This window comes from Salvelinus alpinus, chromosome 24, assembly GCF_045679555.1.
Source record: "Salvelinus alpinus chromosome 24, SLU_Salpinus.1, whole genome shotgun sequence".
Classification (NCBI taxonomy): Eukaryota; Metazoa; Chordata; class Actinopteri; order Salmoniformes; family Salmonidae; genus Salvelinus; species Salvelinus alpinus.
In genome coordinates, this window is record NC_092109.1 from 35,738,026 (window position 1) to 35,755,324 (window position 17,299).

General features: G+C 44.1%; 1 protein-coding gene across 3 annotated transcripts in view; it reads left to right on the top strand.

The window, feature by feature from the left end:
• Positions 1-1,563: 1,563 nt before the first annotated feature.
• LOC139552747 (collagen alpha-1(XXIII) chain-like) overlaps positions 1,564-17,299 on the top strand; it is a 32,474-nt gene continuing 16,738 nt past the window's right edge. The window contains exons 1-12 of one of the 3 annotated variants that reach the window (XM_071364777.1): positions 1,564-1,609; positions 3,260-3,286; positions 3,482-3,508; positions 5,173-5,199; positions 5,417-5,443; positions 9,307-9,366; positions 10,383-10,499; positions 13,254-13,289; positions 13,547-13,573; positions 13,821-13,874; positions 14,399-14,464; positions 14,671-14,715. In XM_071364777.1, coding sequence (XP_071220878.1) covers positions 3,272-3,286; positions 3,482-3,508; positions 5,173-5,199; positions 5,417-5,443; positions 9,307-9,366; positions 10,383-10,499; positions 13,254-13,289; positions 13,547-13,573; positions 13,821-13,874; positions 14,399-14,464; positions 14,671-14,715 — 501 coding nt within the window. In that variant the 5' untranslated portion in view covers positions 1,564-1,609; positions 3,260-3,271. The other 2 variants (XM_071364778.1, XM_071364779.1) reach the window with 2 other exon arrangements.

Consider the following 17,299-nt stretch of genomic DNA (forward strand, 5'->3'; position numbering starts at 1 on the left):
CCAACAAGTGCTCAGCGTATGTGGGACCTCCTTCAAGACTGTTGGAAAAGAATTCCAGGTGAAGCTGGTTGAAAGAAGAGTGTGCAAAGATGTCATCAAAGCAAAGGGTGGCTACTTTGAAGAAACTCAAATATAACATATATTTTGATTTGTTTAACACTTTTTTACTTACTACATGATTCCATATGTGTTATTTCTGTTTTTACTATTATTCTGCAGAAAATAGTAAAAATATGTAGAAAAAAGTTAAAATATAGAAAAACCCTTGAATGAGTAGGTGTGTACAAACTTTTGACTGGTACTGTATGTATAGTACCTTTTGTTGTGACACAGGATATATCAACATGTTGAGGCTATTTTAATAATCAACCTCCCACTGAGTTATATTCCAACTCCGACGTAGAACATGAAAGTTACCGGTGTGAAACTGATCACACGTCATCACTAACTGTATTTTTCTGTCCTTGTTTGTTTTCTGTTTCAGGATCTCCAGTAAGTACTGTTCCACCATGGTTAATGGGGTTTTAGTAGATGTTTCAGGATCTCCAGTAAGTACTGTTCCACCATGGTTAATGGGGGTTTAGTAGATGTTTCAGGATCTCCAGTAAGTACTGTTCCACCATGGTTAATGGGGTTTTAGTAGATGTTTCAGGATCTCCAGTAAGTACTGTTCCACCATGGTTAATGGGGTTTTAGTAGATGTTTCAGGATCTCCAGTAAGTACCGTTCCACCATGGTTAATGGGGTTTTAGTAGATGTTTCAGGATCTCCAGTAAGTACTGTTCCACCATGGTTAATGGGGTTTTAGTAGATGTTTCAGGATCTCCAGTAAGTACTGTTCCACCATGGTTAATGGGGTTTTAGTAGATGTTTCAGGATCTCCAGTAAGTACTGTTCCACCATGGTTAATGGGGTTTTAGTAGATGTTTCAGGATCTCCAGTAAGTACCGTTCCACCATGGTTAATGGGGTTTTAGTAGATGTTTCAGGATCTCCAGTAAGTACTGTTCCACCATGGTTAATGGGGGTTTAGTAGATGTTTCAGGATCTCCAGTAAGTCCCGTTCCACCATGGTTAATGGGGTTTTAGTAGATGTTTCAGGATCTCCAGTAAGTCCCGTTCCACCATGGTTAATGGGGTTTTAGTAGATGTTTCAGGATCTCCAGTAAGTACCGTTCCACCATGGTTAATGGGGTTTTAGTAGATGTTTCAGGATCTCCAGTAAGTACCGTTCCACCATGGTTAATGGGGTTTTAGTAGATGTTTCAGGATCTCCAGTAAGTACTGTTCCACCATGGTTAATGGGGTTTTAGTAGATTTATGAGTATATATGAACCTAGTGGGCTGTGCGTCAGATAAGGTAAGTGAATGGACACATGGGAGGCAACAGCAGGTAAATAATAATTTTCTGCTCAGCTCAAGTGTATTTGCTGTATTTGCTTCAAGGTGTAAAGGGCAATGCTATTTGAGAATTGCTGCATTAAAATGAAAAGTCTGCCATAATAGGATTGTTTAAAAGCATCCTGATTTTAATCCTAATCCTGGCCTTTAGTTGTCTTTTCTTCTCTGTGTAATCCTAACAGGGCACGCCTGGACGGGATGGTTACCCGGTAAATGTCACTCTTAATCTCTTTTCTGAGCAAGCGCTCTATTATTCTAATATTCTAAACCAGCACGATTTAACCTAGAATATGGTCTTCCATAACCTACAGTCCTAGACTATAGTGATCTTCCCTCATAACCTCCAGTCCTAGACTATAGTGATCTTCCCTCATAAACTCCAGTCCTAGACTATAGTGATCATCCCTCATAACTTCCAGTCCTAGACTATAGTGATCTTCCCTCATAACCTCCAGTCCTAGACTATAGTGATCTTCACTCATAACCTCCAGTCCTAGACTATAGTGATCTTCCCTCATAACCTCCAGTCCTAGACTATAGTGATTTTCCCTCATAACCTCCAGTTCTAGACTATAGTGATCATCCCTCATAACCTCCAGTCCTAGACTATAGTGATCATCCCTCATAACCTCCAGTCCTAGACTATAGTGATCATCCCTCATAACCTCCAGTCCTAGACTATAGTGATCATCCCTCATAACCTCCAGTCCTAGACTATAGTGATCATCCCTCATAACCTCCAGTCCTAGACTATAGTGATCATCCCTCATAACCTCCAGTCCTAGACTATAGTGATCTTCCCTCATAACCTCCAGTCCTAGACTATAGTGATCTTCCTTCATTGCTCCAGTTAAGTGGTTCAGCTATTGTGTGTAATGTCACCTGCACCTCTCCTCGGACCGCTTTCCCAAAACCATCTTAAGGCTAAATTCATTTTAGAACCATAAGAGGGCCTGTCATGCCAAATAATGTCCCCGGCCAAATTAATATAGCAACGTATGCTAATAGTTTATCGAATCCCATTGCGACGTAGAGGGGGACATTATTTGGCATGCCAGGACCTCAGGAGGATAAGACAGCCCCATCTACTGAATACATCAGGAACAGCTATCTTGTACTACATAAATAATTCAAACAAGTCTACTGACTGCATCTTTCACAAGTTTCTCCTCAATGAAATAATGTTTTTATGATGCTGCTGCAACTTATCCATCTCTCTGGAACTTAAAAGGTGTTATGTTGTGGTCTCAAGCAGTCACACATTTGGTGAACATCAAATGGTTCATTGTATTCAGACAAAGGTCTGAGCCAGTTGTTCTGGCAATAGGTCCAGATGCATTGGGTTGCGTGTGTTGGCATCCCACATGCTTAGTTGGGATCAACAGGGAAATGCACTGGCCTGTGAAGTCGCTCCAATAATAACAGTGATGTGAGCCCAAACTCTGTGTTCAGGACAGAACCACATGTGGGCCCAGTTGGACTCACAGGTCCCCCCACAGTATTCACAGAACAGTTGATGTATGTCTCTTTTGTTTTGAATACTTGCTTCATTCATCTGTCTTTTTCACTTCAATGGTGGTGGAATATTATGATAGTTCTTTGGACAGAGTTCAAGAGCTTTTCAGCACTTGTGCAGCACTGGACAGCGACCTACATAATGACTTTGCTATACAGTGAACATGTGAACTCTAGACTGACTGGAGTTTTTACCTATGTTTGTCTATGGCCTGCTAAATCATTTGGCCAGCAGTGCGCCCAATTGATATGATATTTTTGCTACCAAAACATTAATGTGCTGTACAGAACTGCGTTCATCTTAAACATAATATTTATCCTCTATCCATGATGTTGTATTCTAGGGCCCACTTGGGATGGATGGGAAGCCTGTAAGTAGCCTTCTTGATCATGCTAATGTTGTGATAACGATGTTGATATTCAGCTCACAGTCTACTTCATACAGTACAGCTCTAATTAACGATGTGTTTATTTAATTACCATAAACATTGTATGTGTTCTACTCTTGCCATGAACGACTTGTCATGTGCTCATTTTGTGAATGAAACGTTGTCTTCCATATACAGGGTGGTCCTGGTCCTGTGGGAAGCCAGGTATGTATGACGATCTTTTTAAATATCTCTTTAACTCCACGTTTTGGATGATCAAACACCAGATGTGGACATGTGATGTAGCAAAACACTCCAATGTTCTCCACCTGTCAGCTCATTAGTATGGCTCAGTTGGTAGAGCATGGTAAATGGAATACATAGTTATTATATATGCCAAAGCTGTGTTACTAGTCTGGAAAGGTGTATCCATTCTTCTGTGTGCTATATGAGTCTCTGAAGGCTTCCCTGAAGCCAGCCCTGAAGGCTTCCCTGAAGCCAGCCCTGAAGGCTGCCCTGAAGCCAGCCCTGAAGGCTTCCCTGAAGCCAGTCCTGACGGCTTCCCTGAAGCCAGCCCTGAAGGCTTCCCTGAAGCCAGCCCTGAAGCCAGCCCTGAAGGCTGCCCTGAAGCCAGCCCTGAAGGCTTCCTTGAAGCCAGTCCTGAAGGCTTCCCTGAAGCCAGCCCTGAAGGCTTCCCTGAAGCCAGCGCTGAAGCCAGCCCTGAAGCCAGCCCTGAAGCCAGCCCTGACGGATTCCCTGAAGCCAGCCCTGAAGGCTTCCCTGAAGGCTTCCCTGAAGCCAGCACTGACGGCTTTCCTGAAGCCAGCGCTGAAGCCAGCCCTGAAGGCTTCCCTGAAGCCAGCACTGACGGCTTCCCTGAAGCCAGCCCTGAAGGCTTCCCTGAAGCCAGCGCTGAAGCCAGCCCTGACGGCTTCCCTGAAGCCAGCCCTGACGGCTTCCCTGAAGCCAGCCCTGACGGCTTCCCTGAAGCCAGCCTTGAAGCCAGACCTGTGTTTATATCCAAAAGATAAACGGGGTGTGTCTTGACTGAAGTGAGACTCTTTAAAAAGCCATTTCTTATTGGTCAACTGTTTAGACAGTTTGTAAAGTGAAATAGAGGCTACTTATAATTTAGACAGAGTTTATTTTAAAGTACCCTTTTCTTAGAAGATGATCTGATTCATTAAATAGTTCCGAAGGCCTTGGCTTTTCAACACTATCCCTGCACCTCATTAAAAATGTGCAATTTCTTATGAAGGGCACAGAACACAGAAACACACCATCATAATATATGGCATCCATCCCCACATGTAATTACTCAATGATGTGTACTATATACAGAGGAAATGGTTGCAAGACCTGTGTAAAGATGTTGCCTTGCGTGTGGAGACAGTCTGGGCTTTGAGGCTCCTGTTATTCTACAGTGTAGGAACATGCAGCAGCCCAACGCTCCAACACCAGTATAATATATATACGGATAGAAACTGCAGATAGAAACTCAATCTGTGTGTTGATTATAAACCGCCTGTGTCCATTCATTCACAAAGCCCATTCAATCTAAACACACTCCAAGAAGACCTCATCACAGAATGAATTGTAGAGTGTAATGCACTGAGGCCTAAACTCATAATATGTCCTCCAGCCGTTGTAAGAGACAGAGAATTAATTAGTGAACAAAATCTGTGTTCCTCAAACCCACACAACCCTGATCCCTGTCAGAGGTACGAGGCATGGCTTTTTTTTGGGGGGGGGGGGGGTCATTGAATGGAAAGTGAAAAGTGAAAAGAATCGCTGTGAATATCTTGGAAGGAATGAGATGTGTCAGAGATCGTTATAGTCCATTATTTCCTTGTTCATGATCATGTTTTGTTTTTCTCCTCTATCGTCAGGGACTTTCTGGGCCAAAAGGAGAAAAGGTATGACGAAACACCCCTTTTCTATTGTTACAATTCATTCAGTTATGATACAATTTGAAACATGAAATGGAAATAAATTCTGGAAGCATAATAGTAACTTGCTTTGTACCTTTGATACCTGTGGTATACCTTGATCACCCGTAGTGATCCTATCTGATAGTTATCGGATCACTTCCTATTTGATGTAACATTTTCTAATTGTCCTGTTTTTTTCTAGGGAGACCAAGGAGATATGGGGCCCAGGGTGAGAGAGTTAAATATGTCATAATATCATTCAAATACCACCAGAACTCATTTTACCAGCTCCACTCTCTCAGGTCAAATACAATGCTAATACGCACACGATGCATACCCTCATCCCATTGTTTTAGCCTACAGTTTTTTCTGTCCACCACAGGGAGAGATATGGACCATGTCAAATCAGGAATCCTGAAGAAAATCATGTTTAATTTGCTATATACACTGCTCAAAAAAATAAAGGGAACACTTAAACAACACAATGTAACTCCAAGTCAATCACACTTCTGTGAAATCAAACTGTCCACTTAGGAAGCAACACTGATTGACAATAAATTTCACATGCTGTTGTGCAAATGGAATAGACAAAAGGTGGAAATTATAGGCAATTAGCAAGACACCCCCAATAAAGGAGTGGTTCTGCAGGTGGTGACCACAGACCACTTCTCAGTTCCTATGCTTCCTGGCTGATGTTTTGGTCACTTTTGAATGCTGGCGGTGCTTTCACTCTAGTGGTAGCATGAGACGGCGTCTACAACCCACACAAGTGGCTCAGGTAGTGCAGCTCATCCAGGATGGCACATCAATGCGAGCTGTGGCAAGAAGGTTTGCTGTGTCTGTCAGCGTAGTGTCCAGAGCATGGAGGCGCTACCAGGAGACAGGCCAGTACATCAGGAGACGTGGAGGAGGCCGTAGGAGGGCAACAACCCAGCAGCAGGACCGCTACCTCCGCCTTTGTGCAAGGAGGAGCAGGTGGAGCACTGCCAGAGGCCTGCAAAATGACCTCCAGCAGGCCACAAATGTGCATGTGTCTGCTCAAACGGTCAGAAACAGACTCCATGAGGGTGGTATGAGGGCCCGACGTCCACAGGTGGGGGTTGTGCTTACAGCCCAACACCGTGCAGGACGTTTGGCATTTGCCAGAGAACACCAAGATTGGCAAATTCGCCACTGGCGCCCTGTGCTCTTCACAGATGAAAGCAGGTTCACACTGAGCACATGAACACATGTGACAGAGTCTGGAGACGCCGTGGAGAACGTTCTGCTGCCTGCAACATCCTCCAGCATGACCGGTTTGGCGGTGGGTCAGTCATGGTGTGGGGTGGCATTTCTTTGGGGGGCCGCACAGCCCTCCATGTGCTCGCCTGAGGTAACCTGACTGCCATTAGGTACCGAGATGAGATCCTCAGACCCCTTGTGAGACCATATGCTGGTGCGGTTGACCCTGGTTTCCTCCTAATGCAAGACAATGCTAGACCTCATGTGGCTGGAGTGTGTCAGCAGTTCCTGCAAGAAGAAGGCATTGATGCTATGGACTGGCCCGCCCGTTCCCCAGACCTGAATCCAATTGAGCACATCTGGGACATCATGTCTCGCTCCATCCACCAACGCCACGTTGCACCACAGACTGTCCAGGAGTTGGCACCTCATCAGGAGCATACCCAGGCGTTGTAGGGAGGTCATACAGGCACGTGGAGGCCACACACACTACTGAGCCTCATTTTGACTTGTTTTAAGGACATTACATCAAAGTTGGATCAGCCTGTAGTGTGGTTTTCCACTTTCATTTTGAGTGTGACTCCAAATCCAGACCTCCATGGGTTGATAAATTTGATTTCCATTGATCATTTTTGTGTGATTTTGTTGTCAGCACATTCAACTATGTAAAGAAAAAAGTATTTAATAAGAATATTTCATTCATTCAGATCTAGGATGTGTTATTTTAGTGTTCCCTTTATTTTTTTGAGCAGTGTATATAGCCCCATCGGGTAACCCTACGGAAACAGGTGTCCTGGTCTGGACTATTAAAGTACTATTGCCCTGTTATTGTATTTAAGCCCCAACTAAAATACATGCTGCTGTTCACTGTGCACATAAGTCTAGATCTCTAAAGAAAGACCCGATTACCAGCTGTCCGTGATAAGACCAAAAAAAACATGTTTTTCTGGCACTGCAAGAATGCCCTTTGGATTCATATAGTCAACAAAACTATGTGTACTGTGAGAAACAAAAAGATAGCAGGTTCACATCTCTCTGCTCAGGCTATTGTCTTTGATGTATCTTGGTAACCTGGCAACCTGTTTTGATTGAACCAATGCCTGAGTATATTACATATAGATTCACTTGATTGTTACCCCCCCCCCCCTCCCCACACACACACACTTATTTTAGCATCAAGTCTTACTGTAGCATCTGTCTTAGACTGTCTGTCTATTTAATTCCTTGTTATCATTGCAATATCCCGCGAAACTGAACTCTCTGACTGTGAAGAAGTAAGGGTGTGAATGTGTAAATGTCCCAGTTAACAGCAGCTTGGCAGGAGTACATGTCACTGGAATTGTACTATACTGTAGCAGCTGTTTAGGCCTGTGTTGTGTTGCCTCTCCTGACCCTGGAAGTGAATAAAGCTCTTGGAGCAGTGTAAACATCTGGCAGAGCCCAGCGTAGAGCACATGTGGATGACTGACCCATCGGACACTGGGCTCCTTACTGTTGTCCTCTCTGCCGGGGTCAAGGCAAGTAGCATGTTAGTCATGTTCATATATCTCTATTAAGAAGCAATTAGTTTACCATCAGTTACTCTTAGCTATTAACATACTTTACACGTTAGTTCATTTTTATATTGTGTTGTTGAGGCAGATGCAATGATGTGTTCGAGACCCCCTAAAGAGACAACATCCCCCGGTCTCCCATAATAATACTGAGCGTGCATCTTTCAAACACTTTCCCCCATTCTTCCCTACTAGGGAATCAAGGAAATTCTGTGGAGCGCAATGAAGTTTGAGGAAATTTTTCAATGAAAGTATAGGACATTAATGTTACTAGTGAAGTAGGAAGCCCACGTTTCAATAGGAAATAAGTTATGAATGGGTCATGAGGGACTGTGGATATTTGGCCTGGCGAAGTAGTTTTATGAGCTGAATGAATGGGAGCTGATAATTATTATTATTTTTACTCGGCTGGTCTCGGGAAGACATTGTGAGTTCTCATTGTCTGAGACCTAGTCAAGTCCGAGTAAAAATGTATCTGACACCGAGACAAGACCGAGAAACTCACTATGTGGTCTTGAATACTACAACACTGAGGATATGCATTCCTGTCAATCTGGAGCCCTCTCAGTCTGTCTCAAAGTTGACTCTGGCCTGGTTTCCATTTGAGTTCATTGTTTCCTAGTCGGCACTCCAAAGGGATTCTTAAGGAATAAGTACTTTAGAGTTCATAATATTAGACATAGGAGGGCACTGTTATGCTCTTTTAGCACTTCAATGTGTATGTGAATTCACAGGAGGGTGTCCGTACAGTCTACTACCATGTTCATGGTGGGGGGGGGAGGGGGGGGGTCAATTCCATTTAAATTCCAGTCAATTCAGAAAGTAAACCAAATTCCAAATGTCCTTCTTTGAAAAGCAATTGGAATTTCAGTGTACTTCCTGAATTGACTGGAGTTGACTCCAACCCTGGACTAGAGGGAGAATAAGCCTCTAAACCCAAAGCAATTCATATTGACCACAGCTCTGACACAAACATCATGGACCAGACTGACAGAATCTCTCCATGGATGGTCGATAATTATATGAAGTCAATCATAAAGCTTTGGGCCGCGAGACAACTAGGCTTCTATTGTTTGAGGCTTGAAACCAGGCAGAAGGGCTATTATCTTTGTATACTCTAGTCTACAGTTATGGTTGAGCAGCTTTACACATGCTGGAACTGTGCCAACACAGATGGATCAATGACCTCAATAACATCCCTCTGTTGTCTTTCACTCTACTCACCCTCGTCTTTCATTATCCCCTTCTTACCCAACCCCTCCTCACTCCTCCCTCCATCCTAACTCTTCTTTCCAACGCTGTCTAAACCTCAACCCAGGGACTCCCTGCACTCACGGGCTCTGCAGGTCTGCTCAGTAATCAGATTCTCACGGTCAAGGTTTGTCCCACCTTCCTCACCCGTCTCTCATTGACCGGGTCCTCTGTCTCCATCCAGCCAGTCCCTTCTCTTTGCTTCCTTCTCCATCTCTCTTCTTCTGTTCAGCCTATAGAGAAAACTAGTTGCTGACATCAGTTGTAAATGACTGTTTAACCTCTCTCTCTCTCTCTCTCTCTCTATAACTCATTTTATTTTACTCTGTGTCTCTGGTGGCTTCTCTCCCTCTCTTCCCTTTCTCCCTATCTCTCTGGAGTCAGATGGTCTTCACTCGCTTTGACCACGGCTTTCTCTCTGGCGACCAGCACACATTTCACAAACGCCTCCTGAAGGTACTGTACAATGGGCGCGTCTCAGCCCTCTTTTTCTTATCTCTTCTCTTCCTTCAAGCTGGCTCACCCTCTCTTCTTCTGTGGCTTTTCCTCACTCTTTTACATCTCACACATGTACAATGTTATTGGCCTCAAGCATTTCTCTGTTTGCCGCTCTGCCACTTTGATTCATATGTCTGCTTCAAATTAGAGACAAAATGAGTGGGAAAGTAAATTATGCCTCTTTGGAAAGTGAGTTTGAATAAATTACATTGTTTGTGGATGATAATTGGTGGAAAGAATGCCAGTCAGAACTATGCAAATTGGAGAAATAAGAATAGCTTGTTGTTTACTTGACAATATAAATGGCTGATAATATGACTGTTAAACATCTTGTTTTGAATACAACCACATCAGTCATTCAACAGTCTTATAGAGTGAATGTTATGCATAGCAGGAGTTTTAGAGTTTTAGACTTACTTTTGCACATTGGTGAAGATGGTTGGCGGCAAACACCAGACACTGTGAAAAGAGACAAAGTTTTGAATTAACTATACAGAACATTGCTCAAACTGAAGACATTGAAAGTGGTTCAATAACTTGTCTGGGGTGTCACAATACAATTGTTTTGCAACTTGTTTGATTGATAATACTGTGGGAATTGCGATTGTTACTTCATCTCATACTTCTCCCTCCCTGTCCATAAAGGGTGACCAGGGTCAGGCTGGCCCCCCTGGACCCCCGGGCCCCCTTGGATCACCAGGGCCCAGAGGACCCCCTGGGAACACAGGGAAGGATGGGCCCAGAGGACCCCCTGGAGAGCAGGTACAGTAAGACAGCTCTCCTCCTCTCATCCATGTCACTACAGTCGTCTCACTACATATGGTGGTAGGAGAGAAAGGAAAGGCCAAAAGACGAAATTAGTTGGTTTAACAAAAAATACGCTTTTTTATTTACTTCCATTGTCCTCCAAGAGTTACTGAATCTCCTCTCTACTTCAGTTTGCTCCTCAGTTCATGCACCTTGGTTGGAAAGCGAGGTAGCGGCAGGGATCCCTTCCGTTTTTACTGGTAGGAGAGATAATAATAATATATGTATTTTATATAGCGCTTTTCATTATACAGATAATCTCAATGACGCTTAAAAAACAAAAGTATATGTAGTTGTTGGTCTTCAACAGAGCCTGGCGCGTCCAGGTCACATCCCACACATAGGCCAAGCCTACAATAGTCTCCTGAAAGACAGTCAAGAACTATCACGCACCCACCCTCAGCACTCTCCTCCGCCACGCTGTTCTCAGCTCCTCTGATGCCCTGAAGCAGACTTGAGTAGGGGGTCACATCCAGTACGGGGGGGGGACAAGTCAGTAAGACAGGTCCCGATCTTCAGGCCAGCCCTTGCCTTTCCCAGCCTCTCTGCAGACTCCTTGGGTAGATACTCCTCAAACAACATGTAGTACCCACCTGGGTGAAGCCAGCGTCCGCTAGATTTCGCTTGGGTGCCAGAGGCTCACTGCACATCACTTATTGGGATTGTCCACTTTGGAGTGAGAGATCACCTCAAAACTTCAACAAGCCTCTGTGATGTCCAAGCCTTGGACATTACCGTTAATCAGTCAAATGCAGAATAGTATCCAAAGCTAACCGTTCATTTCCTTTCACTCTCTCCATCTGTCCTATTGAATAAAATATCATCTAATCAATCTGTTTTATTTCATAAAGCCCCTTTTTACATCAGCAGTTGTCACAAAGTGCTTTGCAGATACCCAGCCTAAAACCACTCAGAGTAAGCAATGCAGAGGCTGAAGCTCTGATCCAGCCAGGACAGCTCTGAAATGAGGTCGATCACACCTCTCTCCGTTTGCAGCAGATGTGTCAGGGTCAACAAGCACTGAGGCCATTTCCTGTTGTTGTCCTTCTAATAATGTGTATCTTAGCTTACTAAAATCACCTCGTTAGGAGCTAGAGGAGAGGAGCGCGACCGCTGGTGTGTCTGTCATGTCATCCTGTCCACACATCTGATGGGTCTGTCATGACATGTCATCCTGTCCACACATCTGATGGGTCTGTCATGACATGTCATCCTGTCCACACATCTGATGGGTCTGTCATGACATGTCATCCTGTCCACACATCTGATGGGTCTGTCATGACATGTCATCCTGTCCACACATCTGATGGGTCTGTCATGACATGTCATCCTGTCCACACATCTGATGGGTCTGTCATGTCATGTCATCCTGTCCACACATCTGATGGGTCTGTCATGTCATGTCATGTGATAGGGAGGGTAAGACAGACAGACAGACATACAGACAGACAGAGTTGTCCTGATAAGTAGTTTGGCATGGATGCCAATGTGATTCATTGTCAGACCACTAAAGATTTCAGAGCGCTATTTATTGTTGATGGAGATGTCACAAATCAATGTCATTATAAACACCAGATGTTTTAGCTTTAGGCCAGGGGTACTCAAATACTATTTGAGAAGGTTTGGTCATACAAATTTCCTAGGTGGCAAATGTCCAGATGGATATTGTCATTTATCGGCGTAGTAATTAATCCCCAACTCACAACCCATGCAACCCCAACTGTTCAAACCTCTCTCGTTGGCAGAGAGAAGTTCTAAAGCAAATTTCTACACATTTTTCATGTCTTATGTGTTTTCATGTGATACAAGGAGTTACGAGGACCAAAATCCAAAAGAATGCAATAATAATTATGGGTCCGGATTCTGGGTCCGGATTCTGGGTCAGGATTCGGCCTGCGGTTTGCCTTTTGAGTATGGTTACTGTAGGCCTTCTACTGAAAGGAGGGGGATTAAGAATTATCGTTTTGCTTTTGTTGTTTGTTTTTTATAAATGCAAATTGCTCTACCATCCCGGTATGTGCAGCAGAAACAGAAACACAGAAACATCAACTTATTTGGGGTGGAACGGTAGCCGAGTGGTTAGAGTGTTGGGCTAGTGGTTAGAGTGTTGGGCTAGTGGTTAGAGTGTTGGGCTAGTGGTTAGAGTGTTGGGCTAGTGGTTAGAGTGTTGGGCTAGTGGTTAGAGTGTTGGGCTAGTGGTTAGAGTGTTGGGCTAGTGGTTAGAGTGTTGGGCTAGTGGTTAGAGTGTTGGGCTAGTGGTTAGAGTGTTGGGCTAGTGGTTAGAGTGTTGGGCTAGTGGTTAGAGTGTTGGGCTAGTGGTTAGAGTGTTGGGCTAGTGGTTAGAGTGTTGGGCTAGTGGTTAGAGTGTTGGGCTAGTGGTTAGAGTGTTGGGCGAGTGGTTAGAGTGTTGGGCTAGTAACCGAAAGGTTGCAAATTCAAATCCCTGAGCTGACATGGTACAAATCTGTCGTTCTGCCCCTGAACAAGGCAATTAACCCACTGTTCCTAGACCGTCATTGGAAATTAGAATGTGTTCTTAACTGACTTGCCTAGTTAAATAAAGGTAAAAATGTACTGGAGGATACAACACTTTTGATTTATTTGTATGAAATACTGCCGTCTTGTGGAGGATCAATGGAATTGCTCTGCTCTTCAGTTTGATCTTACTTCACTTTTGGATGGATGATTGAACATGAGCTTTCTTCACAGGGTCCACCTGGTCAAGATGGAATCGATGGATTGGAGGTAAGCCTTTGTTTATTTCTGATATTGTAAGATGTACTGGTGGCAGGTAGCCTAGTGGTTAGAGTGTTGGAATCGTAACCATAAAGGTTGCAAGATCAAATCCCTGAGCTGACAAGGTAAAAAATCTGCCGTTCTGTCCCTGAACAAGGCAGTTAACCCACTGTTCCTAGGCCGTCATTGAAAATAAGAATTTGTTCTTAACTGACTAGTTAAATAAAGGTTTAAAAAAATGCTGATAACGTGTCCTCTTTACACAGGGACTGATGGGTCCTCCTGGACAGAAGGTAAAATATCTACATTTCTCATGCAGACACACTTCCACACCCGTATACATGTATTATATATATGTAACCTATATCATCTGTGATTAATTAATGCATTTCAATAATCTAATGTCTTTAGACTAATTATGGAATTCTGAATTTAAATTAATCTGAATATTGTACCTGTAAACTCCCCAATGAAAATAAAATAATATATATAATGTCTTGCAGGTTAATTAATATGTTCCATGAATGTAATGTCTTGCAGGGTGAGGATGGACAGCAGGGCATGCCTGGATCACAGGGGTCTCCGGGGTTAAAGGTGTGACATCGTATTATTTTCTCCTCTTCCTCCTCTCCCTTCTCTTGATTGTATTTGCAATTGTTCTTTGTTGATTTCACTTTGAATTCACATTAGTTGACAACTCATTTAAAACTACGTTTGAACTGAAGTCTGTGCCAGTGAGACACAGGAGACACAGGGGGAGAGGAGACACAGGGGGGAGAAGGGGGAGAGGAGACACAGGGGGAGAAGGGGGAGTGGAGACAGGGGGAGAGGAGACACAGGGGGAGAAGGGGGGGACAGGAGACACAGGGGGAGAAGGGGAGGGACAGGAGACACAGGGGGAGAAGGGGGGGCCAGGGGAGAAGGGGGAGAGGAGACACGGGGGGAGAAGGGGGAGACAGAAGACACAGGGGGAGAAGGGGGAGAGAGGAGTCACAGGGGAAGAATGGGGGGAGGAGGCAAAGGGGGAGAAGGGGGAGACAGGAGACCCCCTTCCAATACCTTTATTTATCTTTCTTCATTCATTTTTTCTGTGTGTTTGTCTCTGTCTCCCTCTGCAGGGCTTACCAGGAGAGAAGGCTGTTCCTGGCTCCTATGACAACATTGGCCTTGGCCAAGTCATTCAGGTGAGTTCTATGTTGGGTCCTTTTTATGTTGATCAAAAACAACATTCTGCTTTGCATTACAACCCCACAAATTCAGAATATACCATTTTATTTATTGTTAAAATTTTCCCTGACGCCATAATATTTCCCTAGATATGCATTCTGTGTAACAGTCCCCTGTGCAGTGTGTATTCTCACTTTCCTTTTCTACTTTTCTTTTCCTGCAGGGTCCCCCAGGGCCACCAGGGCCCCCAGGAGGTCAAGGGTCAAAGGTGAAAGTTAGTTGTGTTTGAAGAGGTGTCTGAGTGGTTAAGGCGCTGTACTGCTAATCCATTGTGCTCAGCAAACCAGGGTTCCAATCCCGTCGTCTGTGGAAGAGATTTTGTTCTGGAGATTTGTCATTGTACCCTATTTTATCATTCCATTATACACATTGTGTTGGTTATGACATCTGACTACAGTTCATTCGGAAAGTATTCCCCTTGACTTCCACATTGTGTTACGTTACAGCCTTTTTTCTAAAATTGATTAAATAGTTTTCAATCTACACACAATACCCCATCATGACAAAACAAAAACAGGTTTTAAGAAATTTTTGCAAATGTAGAAAGAAAAAAAAACGGAACATTACTCAGTACGTTGTTGAAGCACCTTTGGCAGTGATTGCAACCTCGAGTCTTCTTGGGTGTGACGCTACAAGCTTGGCACACGTGTATTTTGGGAGTTTCGCCTATTTTTTCTCTGCAGATCCTCACAAACTCTGTCAGGTTGGATGGGGAGCGTCGCTGCACAGCTATTTTCACGTCTCTCCAGAGATGTTAGATCGGGTTCAAGTCCGGGCTCTGGCTGGGCCACTCAAGGACATTCAGACACTTGTCCCGAATCCACTCCTGCGTTGTCTTGGCTGTGTGCTTAGAGTCCTCTTGGAGGGTGAACCTTCACCCCAGTCTGAGGTCCTGAGTGCCCTGGAGCAGGTTTTCATCAAGGATCTCTCTGTAGTTTGCACCGTTCATCTTTCCCTTGATCCTGACTAGTCTCCCAGTCCCTGCCGCTGAAAAACCTCCCACATTATGATGCTGCCACCACCATGCTTCACCATAGGGATGGTGCTAGGTTGCCTCCAGATGTGACGCTTGGCATTCAGGCTAAAGAGTTCAATCTTGGTTTCATCAGATCAGAGAATCTTGTTTATCATGGTCTGAGAGTCTTTAGGTGCCTTTTGGCAAACTCCAAGCGGGCTGTCATGTGCCTTTTACTGAGGAGTGACTTTCGTCTGGCCACTCTACCATAAAGGAATGATTGGTGGAGTGCTGCAGAGATGGTTGTCCTTCTGGAAGGTTCTCACATCTCCACAGAGGAACTCTGGAGCTCTGTCAGAGTGACCATTGGGTTCTTGGTCACCTCCCTGACCAAGGCCCTTCTTCCCTGATTGCTCAGTTTATGGGGTATGGTGTGTTGAGAAATGAGGGGAATTTTTTTATATACATTTTTGAATAAGGCTGTAATGTAACAAAAAAAAGTCAAGGGGTATGAATACTTTCCAAATGCACTGTGTATGTCGCTCTGGATAAGAGTGTCTGCTAAATGTTTCAAAGTGTCAATGGGTTTCAAATTATGTTGGCATATGCAGCAATGGAGCAGTGATCTACAGTATGGCTTTGGTTTATGGATTGACAAAGGCATACAGGTTTAACAGTCTCCTTCATGTTTACCTGTCTCCTCATGTTTACCTGTCTCCATGTTTACCTATCGCCTAATGTTTACATGTCTCCTCATTTTTACCTGTCTCCTTCATGTTATCTGTCTCCTCATGTTTATCTGTCTCCTCATGTTTCCCTGTCTTCTTCATGTTACCTGTCTCCTTCATGTTTACCTCACTCTTCCATGTTTACCTGGTTCCTCATATTTACCTGTCTCCTTCATGTTGACCTGTCTGCTTCATGTTTACCCGTCTCCTTCATATTACCTGGCTCCTCATGATTACACCTCTCCTTCATGTTATCTGTCTCCTAATGTTTACCTGTCTCCTAATGTTTACCTGTCTCCTCATGTTTACCTGTCTCCTTCATGTTACCCGTCTCTTTCTTGTTACTTGTCTCCTCATGTTTACCTGTCTCTTTCATGTTACTTGTCTCCTCCTGTTCACCTGTCTCCTCCTGTTCACCTGTCTCCTCCTGTTTACCTGTCTCCTCCTGTTTACCTGTCTCCTCATGTTTCCCTGTCTCCTCACGTATCCCCTTCTCCTCCTGTTTACCTGTCTCCTCCTGTTTACCTGTCTCCTCATGTTTCCCTGTCTCCTCATGTTTACCTGTCCCTTCATGTTTCCCCTTCTCCTTCATGTTTACCTGTCTCTTCATGTTACCTGTCTCCTCATGTTTACTTGTCTCCTCATGTTTCCCCTTCTCCTTCATGTTTCCCTGTCTCCTCATGTTTACCTGTCTCCTCATGTTTCCCCTTCTCCTTCATGTTTACCTGTCTCTTCATGTTACCTGTCTCCTCATGTTTACCTGTCTCTTCATGTTACCTGTCTCCTCATGTTTACCTGTCTCCTCATGTTTACCTGTCTCTTCATGTTACATGTCTCCTCATGTTTACCTGTCTCCTCATGTTTACCTGTCTTTTCATGTTTACCCGTCTCCTTCATATTACCTGGCTCCTCATGATTACACCTCTCCTTCATGTTATCTGTCTCCTAATGTTTACCTGTCTCCTAATGTTTACCTGTCTCCTCATGTTTACCTGTCTCCTTCATGTTACCCGTCTCTTTCTTGTTACTTGTCTCCTCATGTTTACCTGTCTCTTTCATGTTACTTGTCTCCTCCTGTTCACCTGTCTCCTCCTGTTCACCTGTCTCCT